This window comes from Pyrgilauda ruficollis, unplaced genomic scaffold (assembly GCF_017590135.1).
Source record: "Pyrgilauda ruficollis isolate IOZ18807 unplaced genomic scaffold, ASM1759013v1 scaffold55, whole genome shotgun sequence".
Classification (NCBI taxonomy): Eukaryota; Metazoa; Chordata; class Aves; order Passeriformes; family Passeridae; genus Pyrgilauda; species Pyrgilauda ruficollis.
This window is the reverse complement of record NW_024527155.1, coordinates 7,760,274-7,786,160: the sequence shown is the minus strand read 5'-3', so window position 1 is coordinate 7,786,160 and position 25,887 is coordinate 7,760,274. Positions and strand designations below refer to the sequence as shown.

Here is a 25,887-nt window from a genome sequence, read left to right as displayed (position 1 = left end):
TGGGTTGGAACTGCTGAATTGCTTCTGTTTTGGGGGGAAGAGGTGGGTTCTGCTGTCAAATGCAAAGCTGGCTATCAAACCCCATCTGTGGAAGTTAGCTGTTCTCCTAAAGCATGACAAGACATGACAGAAAATGAAAAAGCAAGCTGAGGAGATGCTTTTAGTACTAAGAATACAGACAGGAAGACGTGTGTTGCTAGATTGGGTAGCTCTTTGGAAACGGGGCTGTTGTGTGTTGTTTGGGATGCTCTTTGGAAAGCACTTCCTGGGTTGTTTACAGCATTTTTAAATTTAATTATTTTAAATTGCTATCTTAATCAGGACTCCGTCTCAGGATTGACGTGAGATGAAGTAACAGTTATTTGACATTTGGGTTTGCTTGTCAGCTGTCATCATGTGACCACCAGGAAATGTGCTGCTGAACTGTAGAGACATTTTCCATTGAGTAGCAGGAGGAAAAAAAAACCCAGTGAACAAAACCTTTTGAAACTGAGATAATTAGCAATATCAGCATCTTAAATGTTGTGCTTCTGCAGTTTGATTATGTGCATGTAAAGGCTTAAGAACTGGTCATGGAGATTTACTTTCTCTGTGTTTGTGTAATCTCACCAAATCCCAGATTGACGGAGGGAAATAAACCAATTTAGAGTCTATGGAATCCTCAGAGCAATGGCAGTTTATGCTGGCCAAAGCATGAATCAGGATGCTTATATGTGATGGTGTCTTCTGTCGCTGTGTGAAGAGAGCTATGGATCTCCACAGGGATGCACAGGAAAGTTTTGTAGCATCTGTGGTGTCTCAGTAGTTAGGTCCCTCTTTGCACAGGTGATGGGCACTTGTACCTCCTGCAGAGGCCCTCCCTGGAGAAAAAGTTGTTGAGGTCAATGGCTCCAGCCCAGGAAGGAGAGAGACCTTTATGTACTCACATGGAAATATGGATATAATTAATGGGGAGCCTTCTGGTGCTTCTTGGAAATGGTAAAGCTCTTTTCTGTGGTGGGAGGAGAGGTGGAGGGGAGATGTTCTGTGCTGACATAGACGGAAATGTTCTCTGGCTTGGTGGAGAAGCTGCTGAACCTGGATCAGTGCCCTCAGCAGTCACAGGGCTGTGGGATCAAGTGTCTAGAGGAGTAAGCTGGCAGCCAGAGCACCCTGCAGGATCTCTTGATGGGAGGGAAGGAGCTTCTTCCTGTTGTCTGCCTGGCTCTAATAAGAGCCTTCCTTTTCTGTAAGGAAAGGTGCTCTTGCAGGCATCTTGTTGAATGAAAGCAAGGAAAGCCAAGGAGCCACTTCTAGCAAAAAATAGTCCTAGCAGGGCATGTGTTTATTCTTTTGGCACCCCACATAGACAGCAGGTGTGCAGAGCAGCTCAGTGCCCAGCCTTGCTGTCAGCCATGGCAGCAGCTGTGCAATGTCACTGGTGACAGCACAAGAGGTCTTTGGTCATTCTTCTGACCCGTAGGTTCAGCACCTCTCTTGAACTTGCAGCATGTCTGACCTGTTCTACTTCTTTCTGCCTCTTAGCTCCCCAAACTCTTCAAGGCAACTGTAGGTCCTCCATGTAAAATAGGAGAAGCTGTCGTATGTTCTTTAGGGTCCTGTGTCTGCTTACTGATTGTGTTTGGAAGCTTAGTCCTGATAAATCGAAGAGCCTTCCTCAAATTTCTTGCTGTGTTGTTCAGTTCCAAACTCCTGCTGCTGCCTGCATGTCCAGTAGCTGGTGGTGGTGCTTGTTTCCTGTCTGTTGGGGGGGCTGTGTTACCTTCCAGTGCAGTGAGCTTGGATTGTACTCAGATGCTGGGCCCCTGCTCAGTCTGTGTTTCTTCATGTTTCTCTCTGGGCTCTCCATGAAGCACAGAGGAAATGCTCCCTGGCTTGGCTAGAGAGGATTTCCACCTCTTCTGTGATTTCTACAGAACTTGAAGAGCACCATGCAAGGGCTGGAAATGGTAATTAGTCTTCTTTCTGGAGATGGGAATGGGTGGGCCATCTAATTACAGGACCTTTGCAAAAGCTCAGAAACGTTACTCCAAGGAGCAGTGTGAGTGGGTGACTCCTGTTCACCTTGCTCTTTGCAATATAAGCCCTACTCGTGGCTGAATTCCAAAGTGGCCACCACTTCTCTGTTGAATTCTCTGCACTTCTACACTTTTGTTGCCCAGCTCTAATACTTATTCTCTTCCTTTCTGCTAAATGTTCTTGGGACTTGAGGTGAAAGTCAGGATGTGTCTTCAATTATGTGGGAGTCAGCAGAGTATGTATTTGCCTTGGGCTGTGTGCCTTGTCAAGCAAGTAGAGTGAGAGCTAGTGAAAAGGAGGGGTAGAGGAAATGATTCCATGTGGAAGGCCATAAGTAAGTCCATGTCCCTGGAAAAAGGCAGAATGTGTCCTTGAAGTAGTAGAGTCTGAGGCAGTAGAAAATCCTTTCCAAGGAGCACATAGGAGAGGCAATTAGTGAGCCTGGGAGTGTAGAAATGTTGTTGGAGATTGTTGTAGCCCTGCCATTTGTAGCTGCAAAGACCAGAGGAATGGAGGAGAGAGTTTTTGTCGCTTGTGGTACAACAGCTGCTTGTGGCAGGCCTGATCCTGTCCCTGGGGTTGTGCTGATCTGTGGTGCAGTGTGTGACATCAGGTGTGGGAGCTGGTAGCTTTATTAGAACCCAGGGCTTTGTGCTGCCCTCTGGCACTCTCCCAGAACTGAGCTGGTTGTGCTTTCTGGTATAGATAAAGGCCAAATCCCCACTGATGACTTCTGCCTGACAAGACCTTTGGAATCTGCAAGCTTCACGAAGTCTCTTCTGCCACTGTTTCCCAGGCTTTTAGCTGTGCTGTGCCTGGAGGATTTCTTCTGAGAATGAATCATTCTCTTTCTCTTCATACACTGAAGTTTGTTTGGATGGATATTGGTTTTGGAGGCCTTTTTTAGGTTTAGGATTTAAAGGATTGAATATCATTGTAGCATTGGAGGTTCTGGCAATCTCTTAGTTTGCCACTCCTGTGGATTATCTAGTTTAGCATCCTGAAGTAGAGGAGGTGACATCTGAATGTGTAAATGAATCAGGAATCCCTTTGCATATCCCATGTTAATTACAAGGGCCAGTCTTGCTGGCTGCATTGAATGCTGCTGATTCAGTGCTGGGCCTGGCAAAAAAAAAAAAAATTCCAGTCTATTATGGAGGCAGAGTGTGGATTCAGGCTGCCATAGTTATGCCATGCATGGAAAAACTTGGAGTCCTGTTTCAGAGTGGGCTGTCAGCACAGAGATTTACATTGATGTATCCATCCTCGTGTTCTTATGTAGCAGGATTGGTAAAATAATCTTTAAGGGAAGCATTTAATTGCTAGCCGTATTTTTGCACACAGAAGAGGTTATGTGTCAAATGTTCATCTGAACATCTGTCTTGCTGTTCTTGCAAGTGTGCTCAGAGGCTTTTCCCCTGCCGGGGTCTGTGCAACCGTCTGTGAGCAGCTCCTGTCCTGCTCACGCAGTTGTTTTCAGAACCTCGGTCATCTTTTGGCTGGGATCCACTGCTGATGTCTCTGGGAGAAAGGTAGTCTCAGTTTCTAGATTTTTCTTGCCATGGTTCCCAAGGTATGCATCCTAACCTTGTGATCTGCCTGATGCTGCTCCAAGAAAACGAGAATCGTTCTAGAACAAAATGGCAACACCCTTTGCCAGAGGACTGCTTTGGAAACTGAGCTTTTGATTCTCACTTCCTTGCTGGAGTCTGCCCTGCTTATGATGCCAGGGCCAGTGGGGAAGAGTTTGGGGTGTAAAGTGACACTTGACCTGCCTGAGAAGGGAGGGCAAAGCAGGCCCTGCACTCACAGGTGCACAGGGAAGGGCTTGGCATGGATTGGAGCAGTTGGTGAGCCTTGTGAGCTTGAGAGCTGGGCATGATGCAGGTTGAGAGCCAGGGGAGGGTGTCAGGGCTGTTCCTCTCATCTGTGTTAGGGTTTTAGCAGTCACACAGGTGTACAGTGGAAAGGACAGGGAGGAAGACAGGCTGCTGTGCGACAGAGCCAGCCATGTTTCTGGTGTGATCTCTGAAAGCACACAGGAAAGCTTTCTGCAGGGCTTAGGGTGATAGCTACCAAAAGCCACCACTTCTGCCTCTGTGCAGACCAGAGAAGAAAGATAATTTCTCATTACAACATGGATTTTGGTCTCTTTCTCCCCTCCACTAGCTTGCTCTGGATGAGTACTTGTTTTTGAAAAAATTGCTTCAAACTCAGTATTACTTGGTCCAAAGTGAGCAGCAAGGATCTGAGCTGCACTTTGTCTACTCTGTGAATCCCCTTTTCGTGTCATCCCATGCTGTCTGAATTGCACTAGAGCATTAACAGGAATTGATGCGTGGATGAAGATGGAACATGGCTTTCAGTTCAGCTTGCCAGGAGTCCTGAGCAGCTTTTCCTTTTCATACACTGTAATGTCATTTAATTTCTCTAATGCTATGAACAGAAATGCAGCATTAAGCCTCATATTAGGTCATTACAGTAGGGAAAGATTAGACTAGTGGGTGTTGCTGTTGTGCTTGTGACAGAGGGATCCTGGCTGGCTGCCTGCACTGGGCTGCCTCCTGCCCTTCCTATCGATTGTTTCACAGCAGCAGCTGCCCTGTTTTCAGATTTGTGTTGCAAAAATAAGTGCTTCTGTCCTGACCGCAGAAACAAAGCAAGTCTCAGCATGCAGAACAGCAGTGCTAGCGAGGCTTTGGTGTGCCAGCACATCATCAAGTCCAGTGCAGAAATTTAGCTAGAGACCTCATCCAGCCTATGAGTTCTTATGCCTGCTCTCCCTGTTTGCTTCTGTACAAAGCAGAATAATGGGCCTTAAGGTGAGGTATGAGTGGTGTATCTGCACTTGGGCTTGCAGGAGGGTCCTACCCTGCAGGTACCAGCAGATGGATGGGCATGTGGCAGTCACTGTGGGCTGCCTTGTGAGCTCTTCTGTGCAAGAGGTAAAAACCCTGGCAGCTTAGAAGCAGATCTTCATCTTGTGTTCCTCATATCTAGCATGTGGCAATAGCTCTGGTTCATCTATTAACTGGTATCTAGAGCACACTAACCATATCTTTTGGCTCAAATGGGAGAAATGTCTCCTTTTGGTTTGGCTTTATTTAAGCAGGTAGCATAACTGACAGCTTTCCCCCCCCCCCAAGTTGAAATAGAAAAGCAAACATCTTGGGACAAACATGTTAAGAGGAGGTTTCTGGTTCTGAAGCAGTTGCAAATGATCTGACTTTACGTAGCCCTCCTGCTGCACAGTGTGTCTTGGGCTAAACAGTTTGTGTCTGGTCTAAGCAATGCTGAGCCTGAAGAGTCTGAACCATAAGGTAGTGTGGGCTGAGCCCTTCTTTTAGCATCTGCCTCTGGCTGCAAGAGCTGACCTTACTTGAAAAGCTCTTTCTTGAGCTTGAAAGTCTCTTTCTCTTGGTGTTTGCACTTGCCCTACCTGTATGGTCAGAATAGGTGTTGCTGGATGTAGTCTAACAGGGATCCCTAGGAGCTGCTCCAGTAGGGTGTCAGTGCCTCTCATTCCCGAGTAAAGGGGGAGAAACACCATTATGTACCCCTGGTGGCCAGGCTTTCCAAGAACTCTCCTTTACAAAATTGTTTGTTGAACTCTGAGGCTAAATCCCTGCACAGAGCCCCTGATCTTGCCACAGGGAGCAGCTGGTCAAGCAGTAGGACTGCCTGTAAACTGCCTGGGTGTGGTTCTGAGGGGAGTATGACCAAAAGCAAAAATAAGTTTCCTTCCTATATCTCTTATCTGGAGCCAAGTGAGCTGAGCTGTTTCTTACCTGATAGCAAAATAGTTGGAGAGGAGGATTGAGTGAAGACCTTAAATAAAATAAAAAATATACATCAGAACAACAGAAATTAGGGAAGTCGCAGAGGAACAGCTTGTTCTGGTACATGGTGTTTCTCAATCAAACTGGCTTACAGGAGGATGTGCACAGATGTGAAGAGAGTTGGTGGTTTTGAAGACTTCACTGCTAGCTGCCACCCCTCAGCCTCAAATGTTTGAAAACGGGTGCTTTTTATTTGTGTCAAATAGTGGCAGTTTTACAACTTCTGGCCAGTGAGGGATATTCTTTCCACAGCCAGTGCTTTTAGGTGTCTGTCCAGGATTTCAGATGGAAATTAAAGAGCTGTCACCAGCAATGGGGTACACCTATCACCTGAACATGTCTAATAAGTGCAGGTTGTAAAACATTGCTCTTTATTTCCTGCTGGCATGGATTTGTCCTTGGGGCCCCTTTGACATCTCTTCAGGCTCTCTGATGGACCTTCAGAGAACATCTTGGGTCAGGTTCCCATTCAGGACAAGCTGGCCTTTGTTTAGCTTGGCTGAAATGTTGGCTGCTTTTTGCCCTCTTGGGACAGTAAGTAGAAATCGGGTTGCTTCAGCATGAGTGTGGAAAGTGGAACAGAAGTCTCCCCAAGCAGTGGGATCTTTCACAAACTGAGGTCATTGCCCACAAGAATTGGGATTGTCCTTGGGTCACTGGCACACTGGTGTGCAGTGCTCCTTGGGATGAACAAATGGGCACTTCACGATGATCTGAGCTACCCGAGAGGAATCATCCAGTAATGTTCTCTGTTAATTATTTTCTAGATGTCAGTTTGAAAATTTCTGTTTATAGCTTTGTGGGTTTCTTTTGGGCTGGTGACAGGAGTGTGTTGTAATTAGGACTATATCATCTCCTGGGAGAGGCCAGGCAGGAAAGCATGTGCATTCCTTACTCTTGGTACTTAGAAAAGAAGCAAGTGCAGGAGCTGTGCATGCTGAGCTGGAGCAGCTTAAGGATTTGTGCCCTGGAAGATCATGGAACAGCTCTCCTGAACCTCTGCTCATTGTCAGAGACTGACTTTTAGCTCTTCCACATATGTGGCACAGAACAGCTGAAATAGCAAGAGACGAGCAACCGAGATAAATTAATGTTGGGGAAGATCATGCTAATAAATTCCTTCTGACTCATCCTGTTCTTAAATTTACATCCAGACTGGGATCTACCAGTGGGATAATGACAATTTCAGCAGTGTTCAGCAGCCAGCTGCATTGAAAGCAAAGTGTGAAGATTTTAGCTGGGGACTCTTAAAAGGGACCTCCGTGCTGAGTATCACACAAACGTCCCTGGAACAGAGAGCTGAGCAGAACTTAAGGAGTTCTGGAATGAGGTCCCTGGTTATGGGATACAAGGCTGGCAGGACTCCTGTCCTGAAAAATCTTACAGTCAAAATAGCTTGGTCATGTGATTCTAAGCTGACAAGGCATAGGGCTGTCCAGGGCCTGGGGGAATAGCAAAAGTACCTGTGCTTCCTTCTGCTAGTTGGCTTCCTTTCAAAGCTGTTGGTGTGTTGGAGCCTTAGCTGGGTAATGGGAATGAGGAGGGAGGAGTGTTGCTGATGTGTAGGAAGGAGTCCATTTGTTGGTGTTGAATGAGAAGCAGGTTTAGTGAGGATCTGCAGCTTCCTGCCTGCCTCACTAGTCCAGGCAAGTTATGGCATCTGCAGTCTGGGGTGTGACCTCTCTGTGCTTCCTGCCAGCAGGGACAGCGTGCTGCCCCTACATCCACCAGCTCTCTGTGCTGTCCTTTGCTCTCCATCCCTGCTGAAGAACTTTTCCTTTAGGCTTGTGTCCTATTTACTGTTGCGCTAGGCAGGGAGTGGGAATGTCCCTGGCACAGGTGATCTTTGTGCTGACACAGAGTTCTCCCAGAGGGGCCTGCAGTGTCATGGGTGAGCTGCAGGGTTGAATATTCAGAATGCCCTTCCCCCTATCTAGCTTGCTCTGCTGCTATTTTTGTCTGTGTCTTAGGCACTTTTTTCCATTTGAAATACTTGATGGGTCATTTGTGATTTTACTGGCTGGCAAATAGATACCAATATGGTCTAACATGTGGTTTAACAGGAGACCATCATGGTGCCCTTGGTGCTAAAGCCCTGCTGCTGTAGATTGGGTCTGAAGAGACCCTTCTTCCCCACTTGTCACCCCTCCTGTCGAGCGGTGTTTAAGCTTTCTGATGCTCGTCCTCATGCACTGCACAGGTTTGGAGTAGCCTTTTTGTTTACCCCAGAGCCCTTAGCAGCAGTGAAGGGTCTTCCCGACTGCCTGGCTAACAACAGTTTTAGTGATTTATCTTCAGCTCTGCTGCCCCAGAGGCAGAGTCACAGCAGGCTGCTCTGCCGGGATGTTTGTTTACAGTTATAAATAGCACGTGCTGCTTGAATGCTTTTCGGGTTAGAGTTTAGGGGATGCCAGGCAGTACAGACTTAGTTACTGGGTTGTTTTGTAGTTGAGCATGACTGATAGAGATGAAAGTCAGTTGTTAAAGGGAACCATCTAACCCTGTGTCAATAAGCTAATGTGAAGCTGGATTGATATAGCTTAAAAATGAAATGTGAGTTAGCAGCTGCCTTCATGCTTTTCCCATGAGTGCCACTACCTTGCCCCTCGTAGTCACTGCAGATGACAAATCAGCAGAGTGGGGAGCAGTTGGCCTCTCTTTTCTGGCAAGGGACATGTTAGGGTGTTTCAGGACACTGTTTGTGATGCTCCTTTGCGTCATCACAGCTGAAATTCAGATAAGGACAATAGCCCTGCAGTACTTGGGTTTATGTATAACAACACCCAGTGGGGCAGTGATGGGGGTGGGGGTAACGGGGAATGTGGGTTTTCTAATGGAAATTAAATACTCCACATATATTAATGCAACATTTTTGAGGAATATTGGCTTAGTAAATCTGTGTAGGGAAAGGTGTTGAATTAATTGGTTGGTATGAGAAGAATGAAATGTTTTCACCGCAAACACTGCTAACTGTTAGGGATTGCCTTTGCCCTGTGGTAGGTACCTCAATAAGGAAATAAAAATTTAATTCAGCTTCTTCACATGACTCTGTGTCCTGAATCACTGGATCCATAAAAAACAATGAGAATCTTTCCTAAGGGCTGCATTTGGTACTGGAATAGTCCTAGAAATAATTGAGAGCTGTTGGCTGACCCCTGTAGGAGTTGTCTCTCTTGACTGCCTCTAATTCAGCTGCTCCCTCTGACGGACTGCAAACAGAATTTGAGCCGGTTTTCCTGGAATAGCGCTTCTGGTAGTAACAGGATTAAAACACTATCACGTCTTTTCTTTCCTCCCAAATATATTTCCAAGAGGACTTGTCATCTGTCTTGGATCTTGCTACATAAACCTGGCTTCTTTGGCTGACCCCTCAGCTGGCCTTATTTCCCGGAAAGCTGGTGGTACTGCAGGTCACCCTGTGCCCGTGCCTTCCCACAGAGCCATTCCACATCTAGCTTTGGTGCAAGTGATTCAGCGAGTCCAACAGAATCACAGATGTCTTAAACAGAAGTGCCTCAAAGCTCCTGTGGGTATGCATGTATGCACAAGTGTATAAAAGGAACCCAAAACAAAAAACAAAACAAAAGAAAGTATTCAAAGAATGAACTTGCTAATCATCAATAATCTCATTTGCCCTCCCGGGTATGAAACACTGATAGAGAAGGCAGCTGCAACTTGGGGCTCCCTGGCATAGTCAGGACTTTGCTCTCGTGGCTTTTTTTAAGAAAACCCAAACCCCTTCCAGCTCACATTTTTTGTTCAAACAGTCATAAGCTCCATTTAGTTGCAGTTGTTTTCAGTATTGTTGTCACATCTTTCTGCACACGGAGATGCCAAGCCTGAAAGCATTGTTCCCACCATCTCCTGGACAATCCACACTCTCCCCAGCACAGCTTTTGGACACAGGGGTCTCCCCTCAGCTGCATGCTCAACACTCACCCACCCAGTGGGGGTTTCAACCAAGCCAACAATTCCCTGAAAGGCACTCAGTGCAGAGGATTTTTCCTTTATGGGGGTTGTGTGACTAAGGTGCTGGGCTGGGATTCCTTCAGGTTTTGCTTGTTTGCAGTTTCTTTCTGTTTTTGCAGTTTCTTTCTGTTTTTCCTCCCCTTGACAGACATGAAGGTGTCTTAGGGAGCATTTTGAGTGCTAATGTCTCCGTGATTGTAAAGTATATTTCTGTGGGGCTGACTTCTTCCATGTTGGGAGGGATGTTGAACCGTGTGGCTACTATCTGAAACAGGCTGGGCTCAATGGCTTACTGCTAATTGAGTAAGTAAGATCAGAATTAGACTGCTAAACATTGCTCTAGGACAGAAGACTGGGATTACAGGGCTAAAAATTGCTTCAGAGGGGGAACTTTGGCTTTTCTGCTAAGTTGCTACCTCACAGTGCCTAAAATCCTGACCTCAGAATCTCTGGTCATGTTCAAGGGTCCAGTTCTCTGCGTGCTTGAGCTGCTGGTGTTGGTGGGTTTCCTAAGCCCAGAATCACGTTCCCAGGCTGCATGGATGGAAAACATGTTGCTGGCACACGTGTATTGCAAAAGATTGGGATGTGTCAACATAGCATTGAGGGTTTTTGCTCTTATCTCCATTGTATTTATTAACCTGGGTCTAACTTGAGTTCTTTCATTCTGCTGCCTTGTTTTTGCAATTGAGAAACTGAGTGGAGAGCGAAATGAGGGGACTTCCAGTTGGCTTGAACTGGTAGTCTTCTGTCCTTTTCCAGGAAATGACCTTCAGTTTGATTGGAGAGGAGTCTTCATTTGTAAAAGCATATTTCTTTTCTCCTGGTTTCTCTAATTCTCCCCTCACATTCTTCTCACATGTATGTTCCTGACACTCCTTGGAATGCAGTGATTAGCTACTACTTAGAGGAGCTGTTGTATCTCATCAGGCTGGATGTGTGTGGAGGCAGCAGTAAGTCACTGGAAAGGGCAACATGCTGGATGCTGTAGTGTTGTATTTTTATTTCCTCCCATTGCTTTTTTCTTACTGGAGAGCTCTGATGCGCTTGCCAGATGGAGCTCCTAGTGACTGAGATAATGGGCTTAGCAGATACCTTCCCTTTTGTGCAGCTGGGATGTCTCCTCTTCTCAAACCCAGCTGGGTCACTGTGTGAAAGGGTAAAGCAAGTCCTGCTTGCCATCAGCGCCTAGTTTAGTGCTATGAAATTGGATATGGAAGGGATGGGACACCAGAGGCTCTGCAGGAGGAACTAAGTCTCTGATTCCCTAATGGAGCTTTAGTCCCTCTTACTCACTTGCGATGTGGCTGACATTCACGGCAGAGTCTGATCACTTAGCTAGAAAGCACCAACTTTCCTGTTCTGGCACTTCTGCTTACTGGCTGATGATTTGTTTTCCTGTCAGGAAAAAGATGCTTACTAGAAAAGTTTTAATGGAATATATTTTGGAGTGAATTTATCCATAAGCTCAAAACTGTTGGAGTATCAGCCTTGTTTTCTTTCTCAGTCTGTTTTCACCAGCCCTGCATTGGCCAGTACAACAGGATCCAAAAAACAGTGTGAGCCTTAGTCAGATGCATGTGATCTTCCTTGACTGATTTATCCATAAGCTCAAAACGGTTGGAGTATCAGCCTTTCTTTCTCAGTCTGTTTTCACCAGCCCTGCATTGGCCAGTACAACAGGATCTAAAAAACAGTGTGAGGCCTTAGTCAGATGCATGTGATCTTCCTTGACTTCATAAAACATAAGTAAGAGGAGGGTGGTTCTTTGTGATGGGGATGTGTGAGGACCAAGACAGCAAACTTCCATAACTTCTATAACATCCCCTGTAAATAACCTCGTGGTTTGAGTCGTGTATTAACCAGTGGGGAGAAACCTCTGGGGAAAGCTGGGAATGAGGCTTTCCCGTGCCTAGTTTTGTAAAGGAGAAGACTGGTTTTGGTAGCATTTCATGGTGCATTTGTCTCGTTGCAGGTGAGGCCGGTGCCAGCATTATTCGGGTGTCAAAAGAAGCCCGGAAGAGGTTCTTGGGCCCACTCCACCCCTCTTTCAACTTGGTGAAAACCATTCGGATGGTTTTGTCCAAGACAGTGCCAGACAATGGGCATGAGGTTGCAGCAGGACGTTTGGGTATTTCCCTGACACGGGTCTCTGATGGGGAAAATGTGATACTGTCAGACTTCAATTCCAAGGAGGAACTGATCCAGGTGAATGGACTCTAACTGCTGGGGTGGGCAGGAGCTGCACGCAGTTTTGTTTTGCCTTGGTCTCCAAATGTCCTTAGTACTGGAGTATAATTGTCAGCACATGCCAGCATGGTGTTCTGAGAACAAGTAATAGTTTCAGTAGGCTTTGATCTGGTTGTTCAATTCTGGATCTCTTTCTCCCTCAGGCCTGTATCTGCAGCACCTTCATCCCTGTCTACTGTGGGCTGATACCTCCAACCTTGCGTGGAGTGGTAAGTAAGATTCTGAGATAGTCCTTCATTAAATTACATACTAGTGAGTAGGTTTTGACAATGTTATTGTGTGCCTGCTGGCAGTATTTATCTGAAGAGACACAAGAAATTCCCAAAGAAACAACCTCCAGCGTGGATAGGCCTTCTTTCCACTGCTGCCTGCATCAACTGTAAATGTCCTGAAGACCAGTGGATTTAACATATAGTGATATATACAGTCTGGGGAAGGGCTGGCTGGCTTAGCAGAGTGTTCTCATGGCTGCATGGTACACTTTGCATCACTGAAGCTCCAGCTGTCTGCATGTCGAAAGAAGTTCAGCCCAGGATAAAAGTCATGAGTGTAGTCCCTCTCCCATGTGCCTGGCATTTTCTGCAGGGCTTTAACTAATGGTGTGGATACTGGCTCTCTTTTCCATAGAGTTCTTCCTGTCCTTTCTCTGACAATAATGCTCTGCTGCATGCAAGAGCTTTCTTTGAATTGTGTCCAAGGCTGTCCAAGAGTAATTTATCCCTCTGTGTTTGCATTTTGGGAATGAAAATACTGAAAGCTGTGCGGAGCTGCAGCATTTCTGGATATTGCAGTCATGCTTTGAGGGTCTCCTGGTTGACCTTGGCCTCCCTTGTGCTACACAGGTTAATGAACACATTAAAAGGCAGAGGTTTTGCAAACTGCACAGTCAAAAGTGAGAGGAAGAACTGCTATAAAATAGGTGCCCTGATTTACCATAAGTGGTCTGCCTCTGTCTGTCAGAGCACAGCATCAAACCTGCTCTGATTTCTACCTGTGTCCTAAAAGTGAGGTCAGTTTTGCTCCTGCATAATACACAGCTTGGCTGGTTTTGTCTTGTGCAAGCATGTTGGTCAGGGAAATGACCTGGAGGAGATGTCCAGTGTTATCCAGCCCTTCAGAGAAGTGACAGAATCAGTTGTGGTTTGGTATTTGCTCAGCAGCTGCAGCCAGGGCTTTTTCCCTTCAGCTGGTGGGACCATAGCAGTGGCTCTTGCCTTACACCTCTTTGGGGGCTAATTAAGGTCAGTGTGCATCAGGAAAAAATCTCACCATTCCAAAACTGTGTACAACATCAGGGTTTCTGGAATGTGCAGCTGCCCTGGCACACTGAGGGATAACTTCTCATGGGAAAAGGTGGGGAGGAAATATGAGATGAGGAAATTTAATTCCTACCTCTTCCCCAGAAAAGCATAGCTCTGAAGGGGGATTGTGGATGAGGCGAGAGGTTAAATTGGGTTGGGTATGAGCTTGGGAAATGGTTTGGAAACAGAAATGCATGGTTCCTAGCATGCCTATGGTGAATGTATTTGCCACAGAATAAACTGACAGGCTTGGCACAAGGCAATGGTTTTTCAAGGCAATGTTACTGTGTGCAAGATGCAAAATCCATATTTTGCCTTCCTCCTAAGTTTTTTCCAGTGTTCAGTTCTCTGAGATCTGATAGTCTCATGGAGTGGATGATGGAGATGGGCAGGGGCATTTAAAAAAACCCAACAACTTCAATACTGAGAAATCGAAAAGTCAGTAACTGACCTGCCAGCACACACAATAATTGTGAATTGTCTGCAGCATGCGGGTGAGATGAATCCCTGGCAAGGGTCACAAAGCTTATTGTCAAGTCATGCGAGCGAGGGGCCCTGTGCACGGGATGACATGCTAAGGGAATGGAAGTGGGCACCCTTGTCTATGAACCATCCCCTAAAGCTGCTGCTGCTTGTGCCTGCAGGCAGCTGGTGGCTCCAGCCTGTGGCTCTGGGCTGTTCTGGGCTTTGCACGAGGCTGGAGAGTGGTTACACTTGGGCTACTGGATGTTCAGGCAAATCTAAAAAGTGGCAGCTGAGCTTTACTGAGGAATGTTAGTTGGCATTTTTTGGAAGCAGTGGACCAGAGAATGAGGTGTGCAGGTGTACTCCTGGATTTCTGTGGAGTCAGAAGGGTTTGCCTGTCAGCTGTTGTAGTTGAGCCATTTTTCTAATGGCATCTGTGCAGTGATGCTGCCACCCTCAGGGAAACGAGTCTTCTGCATCCTTACTGCAAAACTAGTGTTGTCCAGCACTAAAGCTTACCTCCTTTTTCTTTAAACAAAAGTGCATACTGCCTGCTTTGCTCTGTTCTGGTCCCAGTCAGCATGATGGAACTCATCCTTGCAAAGGGAGTCAGGCAGGTGTCTCCAGCTCTAGCTGTGCCTAGTCTGGCTCTCAGTGGAGCAGGTTTGGGAAGAGGATGACAATGGCAGTTTGCTGTGGTTGCTTTAGGCTTAGGGAACACTGATGCCCACTTTAGAAGGGGGAGAGAGTTCTGTTGATTGTTGGCATCTCTGTTGTTGGAAAACGTCTAGTGAGCAAGCTGTGATAGTGTTTCTGAGAGGATGTACTTACCCTTGAGTTTATCCTTCCACTTTATTCACTGTCCAAATTCAGGTGGTGTAGGAGTCTCTAAGTGCCTGTCTTGACACAGTGTTTGGCGAGCAAGGGCTGCCATGAGGATAAAATGTCCTGTGCTCTGAGTTTGGGCTGCTGTATCCTACAACTGTAATCACAGGCCGTCTCCAATGAAGCTGTAGGCTCTATGCAAAGGTAGCCCTGAGGTTTAGTTTGCCTCCCAAGAAGGGAATGTGCAGTCCACCGTGACCCTGTTGCATTAATGGCAGCTGGCTTGCTGTAGCTGAATTTAATTGCTTTGAGCCCATGAGCCTGTGAACTGTTCCCCAGGCCCAGAGAAGCTGCTTGAGGTCTCTGTCTTGTCTGCCTTCCAGAGCAAGAGAGAACAAAGTGCAAAGCACCCCCCAGGCAACACATCCGATGTTTTCCTAGGCATTGTGCAGCAAAAGAGCAATGTTGGTGGTGGTCTGTCTATGAGACAAGAGGAAGCAGGATGCAGAATGGAGCACCTCCTCCTTCTATCAGCATTTCTGTTCTCTGCCTGGCTTTAGCCTCTACTGGCTCAGCTTCTCACTCAGCAGAGAGCTGAAAGATGTTTACAGCTGCTACTTGTGGGGTTGCATAGCCCCTGTATCATGATTTGCGTTTGGGTAGGAAGGAAGCAGATCCAGGCAGCAAATTGCAGGATTCAACCCTGATATGAAACCAGCAGAACTCTTCTGTAACTGAGGTTCACAAGAGCTGGAGTTGTTCGTCTGCAAAGACTCCCAGCTTCCTCTTCTTTTGGCTTGACCAACATCCTTTTCCTGTTATCTTTTGCATGTTGCTTACTTTGCCAAAACCTGTGATAGGGATCGTCTTGCTCAGCTCCTTATGCAATTACAGTATCCAAGGAATGTTTTGAGAACATACTACTGGGGTTGCCCTTCCTGCAAGGGTAATGCAAATGTGTTTATGGTACAGAAGTACAGAACATTCTCTGATAAGAGGGTGCCTGTTAAGAGCAAAACCCAAGTCCCTTGTGCTCTGTTATCACATCACAGCAAGTGGATTCCCAATGTGTATGCATGTGTTGGGATTGCTGCTTGATAAGCCCACTAGCAACAAATCAACTGGTTTTACTCACAGGTAACAAACCTTCTGCCAGTGGGGATTTGTGTCTGAGCTTATTAATTTTAAACACAGGTGAAAAATGGCACAATGTCACAGTGTGACAGCTTAGATCAGTGCTAATTTGCACTGCAGGTGGTTGTTGGTGTGTATTATTCCTTAATTGGACAGCAGTCAGACCGCATAGATGTAAGTCAGCAGTCACACAAGTGAATGTGCCTTTCTTATTGAACACTTGTGAGCAGCACACCAGCAAGAAAAAAGCACATAGCAGAAGGAGTTATTATAAACAACACAGCTGTGCTATCACTGGTTGTTACTCCTCCAATGCTGGGGGATATAATCCGTTCTCCCAAGTTGTTGGCACAAACAGGAAAAGGGACACGGAGTAAAATAGCTGCTTGATCAGTTGTGAGAATGAAGATTCCTGCATTTGTCTTGATTTCAGAGATATGTTGATGGAGGGATTTCTGACAATTTGCCCCAGTATGAGCTGAAGAACACAATCACAGTGTCTCCTTTCTCGGGAGAGAGTGATATCTGCCCACGGGACAGTTCCACAAATATGCATGAGCTGAGAGTCACCAATACGAGCATCCAGTTCAACCTTCGCAACCTCTACCGCCTCTCCAAGGCCCTGTTTCCTCCGGAGCCACAGGTGAGTTTCCTGGCCACACCAGAACTTGGGGACCACAGATCTTGAGGACTGGCTGTACTGTGTGCACTTTGGCAGGAGAAGATTCCGGACACTGTTAATTTTGTATCTCTGCTTTGTCTTTAATCTTGACGTTACCAATCCAGTGACTCGCTAAACCTTGAGCACATGCACAAGGGTTTGTCTTCTTTTTCTACTTGAATGTCTGGAGTTCAGGTGGTTGCAGTTGCTTGGAAAGTATTCCCATGTTGCTCTCTCTAGAGTAGTCTTTGCTGGAAATCAGGGCTCACTGTAACAAAGATGTATTGGCCATCAGAACCAATGTGCACTTCAGTGTGTTAAGGTAAGGATGGAGCTGCCAGTGTGAAGCCTTTCCACTCTATCAGTGTAGCAAGTGGCACTGCAAACTTTTTGTACTTCTGAGAAGATGCAAGTGCCAAATAGCCCTGACATTTGGACGCAGTAAGCATGCATTCATGTGCTGAATTACTTGGGCAAGTTTTTCCCCACCCCTTCTCTAGTCTTAGCTGGCTTTATCTGCAAACACAGTGGCCCTTTGTGGCACCTGCAGGGAAGTATTCTAGGCTGCTTGTCAGAGTGACTGCCTGAAAGCTGCCCACAGCAGCATCAGCTGTAGATGGGGCAATGAGGTAGCTGCAACTCTGTGCCCACACTTCAGTAGGATTCTAGATGTCCCTTCCAATCTGTATTGTCCTGTGATTCCCATAGCCAGTGTATTGATGCTGCACCTCCCATTCCCGCTCAAAGCCTGAGGGAGGCTGGCAAGAATGAGACTTACTCTTGGGATAGCTCAGGAGTCAGGAGAATTCCTCTGAAGAATTCCTATTCATTGTAATAGGTGTTTGCTCAGCCAGTTTCCACATGAAACTTTCCTTCCTCTGCCCACAGGTGCTGCGGGACATGTGCAAGCAGGGCTATCGAGATGCACTGCATTTCCTGAAGAAGAATGGTAAGGCACTGGCTATTTGTAGGGTGCACTGACTTGCCTGTTCTGTGCCACACTTGGTGCCTTGGCTTTGAGAGTAGTTGATGGTGCATATGAAGGGAGGAAAGGAAGAACTGAACTGTGCCTCAGGTATTGGGTATGGAATTCCCTTTAATGAGCCTAGCGCTTCAGGAAGGAGCGGTGGAGTTTCGGGGCAGCAGTGCCGTTTGGACCTCCTGCAGACACCCTGCTGCTCTCCGTGTGCAGCTGGGTGTGTGTGGTGCTGCTCTCAGAGCTCCGGTGCCGGACACTTGGGCGCTGCTCTCCTGCCTCCAGCCGCTGCAGCGCTGGGTGTGCGCTTGCTGCCACCTCGTGTCCGTGGACAGTGATGCGGACCGGGATAACGCATTGCACTGCAGGAGGGAAATCTTGCCTGCAAGATGGGTGACTGGCAGGTTATAGCAACAAAACTCTGTAAAACAGCATATGCGGAACTTAAAGGGGAAATGTGAGAACTGATGGGGAAGGAGAGAATTAACTGAAACCTCCAAGATTTGTATCTCCTTGTGGTAAGCATTACAAGAGATGTAAGCTAAAGAGGCTGGGCATGACCTCAGCCTGAGGGGAGTTAGGGAGAAGCAAGGACTGACACACTAAAGGCCAGGCAGGGCAGCTGGTTTGTGTCATCCTTACAGTATAACTTCTCTTCTCAGGTCTCCTTCATCGTCCAAGTCCTGCCCGTCCTCTCCTTGCCATAGAAGCACCTCCAGGAGAGGAGAAAGAGGAAGAAACAGAAGCTGAGGACCAACTAGAGGACAGCACTGCCCTTGCTGTTGTTGAAGAGCATATCTTTGAACACTTGCCTCCCAGACTGAACCAAGGTATGATTCAAAGGGAGAGATCACATGTAATCTTCCTGTGTTGCCTGGTCTGCCTCAGAACATTACTGGGATGTGTGGTTATTGTGTATAGCTGGGGTTGGTCATGCCCAGGGACTGAAATGACGCCTGTTGAGGGTTAGATGGATTGGGGGTCTCAGATAAAGTCGTGGCTCATACTGTGGAGGCTGGACTGGGAGAGGTTGATTCATTTGACAGTGTTCTGCATGGTAAGGAGAGGGTCTTGCTGCTCACTCCTTTAGAGTCTGATAAAGGTGAAACTGCTGGTTTTAGCTCTGCTCAGGGAAATTACTAACCTGAGCAAGACTTCCTTAAAATTGAGAGGTAGCTGCCTCAAGCTGAGGCAACTTCTGAGGTGTGACAAGAAAAGGGTGTCCCACTCGGGATATTCGACCACGTTTTCTTCTGCCTTCAGCTCTCCAGGAGGCTTGTGCTGAAAGAAGAAGTTTCTTTACTGGCCTGAGCAACATGCTGCCTGTACGTGTGGCCACGGCCATGATGGTCCCCTACATGCTGCCTCTGGAGTCTGCAGTTTCCTTCACTGTCAGGTAGGCCTTGGGCTGGTCTCTCAGTCGTGCTCTTCCCAGTGCAGACAAGTATTTGATGCAGCTGTAGTGTTTTAATGGCCAGAGAGTGGGATTCTCTCTAATTCTGCACTGCTGGTATTCCTGGGGAAGAAGCCCTTGACATTTACCAGACATGACTAAAAAACCAACCAAACCCCCACAAAACCAGAAAAACAAAGAACCCAAAACTTTACCTATCTTCATAGTCATTTTTGGTTACATTCAATACTTCCAGCTTGAAGGAAGATTACTGTGTGCTAGAACATGCCCCAGAAAATGGTGATAAATTTTTGAGCCTCAAGAGAGACTTTGGAATTGGTGTTGTTTTAATCATATTCCCTTGCGTGGCCCAGCTAATGGTTGTCTCCTGTCTCTTTACAGGTTGCTGGAATGGCTCCCAGATATCCCTGAGGATATAAGATGGATGAGGGAGCAGATGACAGAAATCTGCAACTATCTTGTGAAGAAAGCCAAGAAGAAACTGGGCAGCCATCTTTCAGCTAGGTATGGCTGCTTTTCTTCACAGCACTGTTCTGGAGGAGCCCTTAATTTCCCCTTACACCTTTGAATTCTAGCGACTCTATTCCACTAGAGCAGAGCAAATAAGGCACAAATTGGCCAGAAGGATTTAGCAGTTAGGCTGAAATGCAAATCTGGTCCATGGTTTCTTGGCTTCCTTAACTGCTGGATAGACTCAACACATGGTCCCATTATAGGGGGAAAAAGTCTCATTGTCCCCTAAAGTAAGTCTGAAGTAAGTTGTCTAAAGTAAGTCAGATTAAAACAGTATGCCAGCTTATTTCATGCCCCTTCTAGAAGACAGAGGTGCTTGTCTTTGTGGCATTTGCTGGCCCAGGATCCCCTGAAAGTCCTTTCCAAGAAGTACTTGTGTTCAAATGACCTCTTCTACCTCAATATCTCAGCCTGGTTTTTGTGGCCAGGGAACACAAGAGTTTCCAAATGAGACCGAGTGCTTTGGGTCTAAGTGTGTGCCTGTGCTTCTGGACTGAACTCCTGAAATAGCCCCTGGCTTGAGACTGTGGTAGACTGTTGTGTGCATGAGGATAGCAAACTCTCTCAGTGGTAGTCAGGGGGTCCCAGCAGTGATTTGATCCTAGTACGAAGGTGTGATTCTTACCCAAAAGAGGTCATGGTCTGAATAACTGAGAGATGTGAGGGGCACACAGAGACTTCTCACTAAAATTTTGTAGTCAGTTTAGTACAAAACAAGACTGTGGTAGTGGAGTTCTAGTCTGGTGACCTGCTCAAGTCTTCCCATGTATTGAGTCTTGGCATATATTTGCCCTTCAGGCTTTACTACCACCTCGAGCTCGGAGGGCCCCAGAAGCTGCAAATTTCTCCCCCGGCATCTTGTGGTGAAGCACTGCCCATGTGGATGAGGAGCAACCGCTCGGTTTCTGATGTCATGATGAAGTGGGAGGAGTACCAGCGCCAGCTCATGCTGGGCTTGCTCTGCATCAACGTGGACATGCAAGCCTCCCTCTTCCCTCGGGAAGGGTTTCAGTTAAAGCTTCCACCTCTAGACTGTGCAAAAGAGTGCCTGCCACTCTTCTGAGCCTGCTGCTGTGAGGGGATGAGAGTGGGTGGGAAGAGGAGTAGGGTGGGAGCAGTCTCATCCCTCAGCAGCAGGCTGCCCCGTGCTCCTGAGTATGTTGCATAGGGGACTTCCCCGAGATGGAGACTGGTGGAATTGACTGTAGATGTTTGTTGCCCACTGGGCCAAGCAAGGGACCTTTGTGTTCACAGCCACACACAGGCTGATTCCTTGCTCTAAACTTGTGGTGAGGCCTGGCCATTGCCTGTGGCCAGGCTGATGCTGACCCAGCTGGGCTTTCCCAAATAGTGCACTTTGAATTGCCACTGGCTTTTTACCGCCAAATAACCAGGATGTAGATGACGCTCTCAAGTTCATTCAGCTTTTACCTCCCTTGGTTTTTCAGAGCCTGTGTCTTGATTCCTCTCCTTAAATCATCTGACAACCCTTAGTTCTTTGTGCTATTGAAAGATCAAGTAGCCTCTTGCCAAACCAGTTTTTCTCATAGCTTTCAAGTCTCCTCCAGACTTCCTCCTTTGCTGAAACCATGTCCTTTCCTCTCTCCCTTAATTGCTTCCACACCAGAAGCCAGAGCTGGTCCTGCAGCAGACTACACTGGAACTGCAGAAGTGTAGAAAAGTTATGTATTTTCCCTGATGCATGTTGTCCTCATCTTTCCCTTTTTGACTGGGGTCCTCAGGGAACTACTGTGACTTGAACTCTGAGTGTTAAGTGATTGAGCTTATTTAAAGAAGTAATTTTGACAGATTTTTTTTTTTCCAGGGAAACATATTGAATTTGAGGCCCTATTCCTGACTCTTGTGAGTGGAATTGGTGTGGGGTTGCCCTGAAAAAAGCTCAGCCTGGATATCTCAGGATCAGCTTAGCAGCTGAAGCAATATGAAGTGATTGTAGGAAGATGAGAACTGTGTAGGGCATGTTATTTTTGAGTGGTTTGTGGTGGAGTGTCACAACAAGTGCTGGGGAAGTGGCTGGGGGCTGTACAACTGAGGCAAATTCCAAGTGGGTGATACAGAATGGATCTCCTGCCAAACTGAGGCTTCTATCTCTCTTTTGCTCAGAAAGTTTGGTTGTTGAGGCTTTGGAGTGAGAAGGATTTAGGCTTGTAGCTGCACCAGCATCACAGCTTGCCTGTCTCACCTACGTTGTGGCTCATGGGTCCTGCTCTGCAGCTAGCAATAGCAGGAGCATGAGAAGTGAAGACTGTTGATGCACATGCAGCCCTTGGACCTGGCTCCTCTTTGTCTTGCCCCTTAAAAGACCAGAGCTGAAGCAGAGCAGGACTCTGCCTTGAGGCACTGCCTTCTCTGCAGTGGCCTGGTAGTGGCTTGTGTGAGAAGTATGAACTCCCTGTTCTTCACAGGGTGAGACGTGGCTTCCTGTGGGGATTGCATGCACTTAAGCTTAGGTCTTCACACTGACAAACACAGCTCCTGGTATCTTTTTCTGCTGCTTGTCTTGCTACATGAGGCGTCTTCTACCTCTCCTAGCACAAACAGTGTGCAATGGCCAAAGCAAACATAAGCTGTCTTTGCTGGGAAGCAGGACAGGGTATCAGAAGCTGATTATGTAGCCTATACACAGAATAGTAATTTTTAATAGACACTGTTTTGCACCTTAGATTTAGAAAGGGAAAATAAACCCAGAAGTTGTGCTAATCACTGGAGAAAGTAGTAAATCTTCATGAGCAGTGTGGGTGAGGGGGTGGGTGCTGTTTCCTGCGAGCACAGTTGTGCACTGGGCATGGGTTCAGTGTTTGTGTGGAGACAGATAAGCATCAGGACTTTGCTGCAGTGGCTGTGCCAAGCTGGGAGGCAGTGGAATGGGTTTCTGCCCAGGAGGCAGTGCAAGGATGAGCTTGTGACTTAGATTGTCACCCCACTGCCCTTGCTGGACAAAGCTATGTAACACAAGGGCCTGTGCAGTTTACCAAGCAGGCCTGCACTTAACAAAGTCAGATTTAGTTTTAAGATTTGCATAATTAAGTCAGTTAGGGAACAGGGAAGTCATTACAGGAAGAGAAAAAATTGTAGGATTCCGAAATCAGGATAGAACATTCAATTACCAAACAAGTCGATCTTGTGATTGTTTAAAGCCCACAGAAAAAAACGCTAGATGCTAGTGGAAGTGAACCAGGAACAAGCTACTGTCACTTAGAGGGAGCAAGATTAATTTAATGAAAATTGGAACTGAGAAAAGGTGTTCATTTAGTGGTTTGGTATGGGATTTCTTTTCTTCCACTGTTTTGGACTACCTTCTTGGGAGAATGGCGCACGCACAGCTACTTAGATTGCTAAATACATATCTCTTGTCCCTAGTGCACACAGAGCAATTGGCAAGAACATAGAGATATTTAGTGGCAAGAAATTAAGGCATTGTGTCCAGAAGCAAAACATCTGAGAGGGGCAAAACTGCATAAGGAAAATCTTATGTTTAGGAGCTGCTGCCCTTTTGACTCTGCCTTTTTTTTTTTTTTTTTTTTGTGTGTGTGTGTGTTAATATATGGGTGGAGAAAATTATGCAAGTATTTTTTTATCCCTTCTTCCTGGACTGGTAAAACCACTGAGTGATTATGTAAACCACTAAACTATGAAACAAAATACTCTTGGCAACAGAGCATGCTAAGAAGTTGCAGCTTGGTACCCTTATCCCTTGCCTTTTGCATCAGAACCGACTGGTCTGGTGCTGACTGGGCTGATGCCACTGTCTTCCAGTGCTCTGATCCAGAAGGCTTGGGGATTTTGGTTCATGCATTTCAAGAGACCAACAGCTGTGCCTGGTAAAAGGCCTGAGTTTCATTCTGTGTTTTGCCTCATCTGTAGTTTAATTTATTATATTAACTTCTCCACAAGAGACTTTTGTACACTTCAAACTACAACCACAAATCAAAGCCTGGCTTTAAAAATAAGTCTAACTCTTCACAAGGAAATTCCTGGTTTTCCTATGCTAATTTGCAGGGTGTGAAGGATACTGGAAAAGTACCACTCTGTATTAACCCTTTCTTTGCCTGTTTTTATTTCCCAAGTGTTACAATGGCTATTGTGTGATAGTCTGTTGGCTTTATAGATTTGAGCTCTGATAAAGGAACCGCAGATCTGTTAAAATACCTGAAACTAGCCTCATTTTCCTTTTGAAAAGTTTCACCCATTTGCTTGAAATTCTTGCTGTTCATCCATCACAGATTGCAAAGAATGAAGGAATTAGGGAAGATCACATTTTCCACTGTTGTAGAAAAAGGGCTGTGTCAGCTTGTGAATAGATTTTTGTTGTGCAGTGCTGCCTTGTCTAGATGAGACCCCACTCTTTTTGAAATCTCTGGAAACCTTGTGATAGGGGAGGTTTTTTACAATAGTGCTCACTAGAGCTGTTCAGCCCCTTGTTCTGTGTGTACCTCATGGTGTACAAAGTTATCTTCTGGGCAGCCATTGCTGATTAACCCTCACTCGCTAAGGTCATCTGTGGCAGTCAGTCCTTTCTGCTCCAAATTGTGTGGCTGGGCATCCCAGCAGGGCTCTCCAGTGTATGGTGAGTGAGAGGTCAGGTTCCTGGACAAAAATTCATCTTGTAGTCCCTGTCCAATGGTCCTTATGGCATTCACTGCAGGAGTCCCAACCCTTGCCCTTTCCACTGTTTCACATAAAGGGTCTGTACATTCAGGAATCCACTATTTTTTCCTCCTTCCTGTGTTAATTGCTGCTTTTAACAAGGCTAATGGTGACCTTGTGCATCTAACCAGCCCCTAACCTGCACAACACTGTAGAGTTATTTTGTGTACAACAGTTTCTGCCTATGGCACATGCTGTTACCCACGGTTAGTGTGTAGTGTAATTGGTTTGGTTTGCTGCCTGCCCTACTGCTAATACTGTTGCAAGCTGATTTTCAAGGGATAGGAGAAAATACTGACCACTATGTATAGGACCTAGGAATTGTTTTCTCATGGCTTCTTGGAAGGCTGTATACCTGCAAGACTCAGAGAATAAAAGAGAATCTGCTGTCTGCCAGTACTGGGGTGTCCCTAGTACTTTTATATTTCCCAGTGGTTTTATTAATTTATAAAAATTATCTAGTAATTCACTACTTCCTTGGAGAAAAGAGCTCTCACTTTTGCCAAAGCAGTTGTGGGAGAAATACCTGAAACTGGGGAATAAAACAATAGTAAATTTTTACTGAATATATGCCAGATGTGGTGGGTGGCAGGGCCACCAAAGTCAGCGGGCCTTGCCAACAGTTTTCTCAAGTTTGTCTCTGTCTTCTCCTTAAATCAGTAAGAGAATGGACCACCTCACCTGGCTGCCGTGCCAGCCAGCTTGTTTGTGCCAAACACACGCTGTGCCTTTACAGTGGGCTCTGGCCTGCTGTCCCTCTGGTGTCTGCCTTGCTGAGTGCAGCAGGACTCACTCCCCTCTCCTCTCCCTCCTTCCCCTTGCCTGCTGGTGGGACATTGCTCCTTTTCCAACCTGCAGGCAGCTCCACTAGGACAGCCCCTAACTGCATCCACCTCACTCTGTGGATCCACATCAGCCCTCCTGCACAGGGAGCACAAAACTCTAGTTCCAAACAGAGGACTTGGAAATGTAACTCTGAAATAAATACCTCTCATTTCTGGAGTTTTCTCTTGTTCTTGAAAACAGCATCTAAAGCAGCTCTTTGAGCTTTGTGTGTCCTGGGACTCCACTGCTGCCACTGAGTTTGAGAAGACGCTTAAGCACACAACACATGTGGAGGGCCTGTGGAAATTACTGGTGTCAGAGCAGCAACTAGACCAGCAATAGCATAACAAGTTATGTATTTACGTGGCAATGTCACTAAGTAGTGTTCACAGTCACTTTAAAAGTTCAGTATTAAATTGTTGATGCTTTTTTTTTCTTCCTGTTTCTATTTTCTAATGTTTTGCTGAAGAAAATGTAACTATTTATTTTGGCAGAAATGTATCTTCTAATAAAAACTTTCTCAGTATATTTACCTGGCTCTGGTAGGCTGCTTCTCTTACTGTTTAAAGGTTTATTAAATATTTTTTTGGATGTGCTGTATGATGTGGGTTTGTTTTGCTAGGCCCAAGCTCATTCAAGTTCCTCGTGGGGTCAACATTTATCAGTACACAAATAAAGGGGGCATTGATCTCGAGGTGCCTTTTTGCATTTTTACACAAGCCTAAGTGCCCCAAGTGCTATTAGCCTCTGTTTATCGGAGCTCTGTGGAAGACTGGGGTTTCCAGGAGGAATTAAGCACCCTCTTGTGGGAATAGCAGATGTTTGGCATCTGTAAAAGGGTTAGTGAAACGTTATTCACAAATCTGAAACTTCTCCTTTGCGGGACCACCTCTTGGGGAAACTGACCTATGTTTCTAGAGAGTCTGTTTCCTTGCTGGTGAAATAGATGTCCTGGCTCTTGTGTGTCTGCCTATTGTGACCGAGGTCTGCCCCGGTTACTCTCCAGCTGGAGTGCATGGAAACCACCG

At 46.3% G+C, this 25,887-nt stretch overlaps 1 protein-coding gene across 1 annotated transcript in view; it reads left to right on the top strand.

Annotated features, from left to right (window-relative positions):
• The window catches only part of PNPLA2 (patatin like phospholipase domain containing 2), a 29,256-nt gene extending 3,806 nt beyond the window's left edge, over positions 1-25,450 (top strand). Inside the window, exons 2-9 of the mRNA XM_041481050.1 lie at positions 11,803-12,035; positions 12,221-12,286; positions 16,236-16,445; positions 17,352-17,412; positions 18,102-18,269; positions 18,703-18,835; positions 19,235-19,357; positions 20,165-25,450. Of these exons, the coding sequence (XP_041336984.1) occupies positions 11,803-12,035; positions 12,221-12,286; positions 16,236-16,445; positions 17,352-17,412; positions 18,102-18,269; positions 18,703-18,835; positions 19,235-19,357; positions 20,165-20,429 (1,259 nt within the window). The 3' untranslated portion in view covers positions 20,430-25,450. The remainder of the gene's footprint in view (positions 1-11,802; positions 12,036-12,220; positions 12,287-16,235; positions 16,446-17,351; positions 17,413-18,101; positions 18,270-18,702; positions 18,836-19,234; positions 19,358-20,164) is intronic.
• Positions 25,451-25,887: the final 437 nt, after the last annotated feature.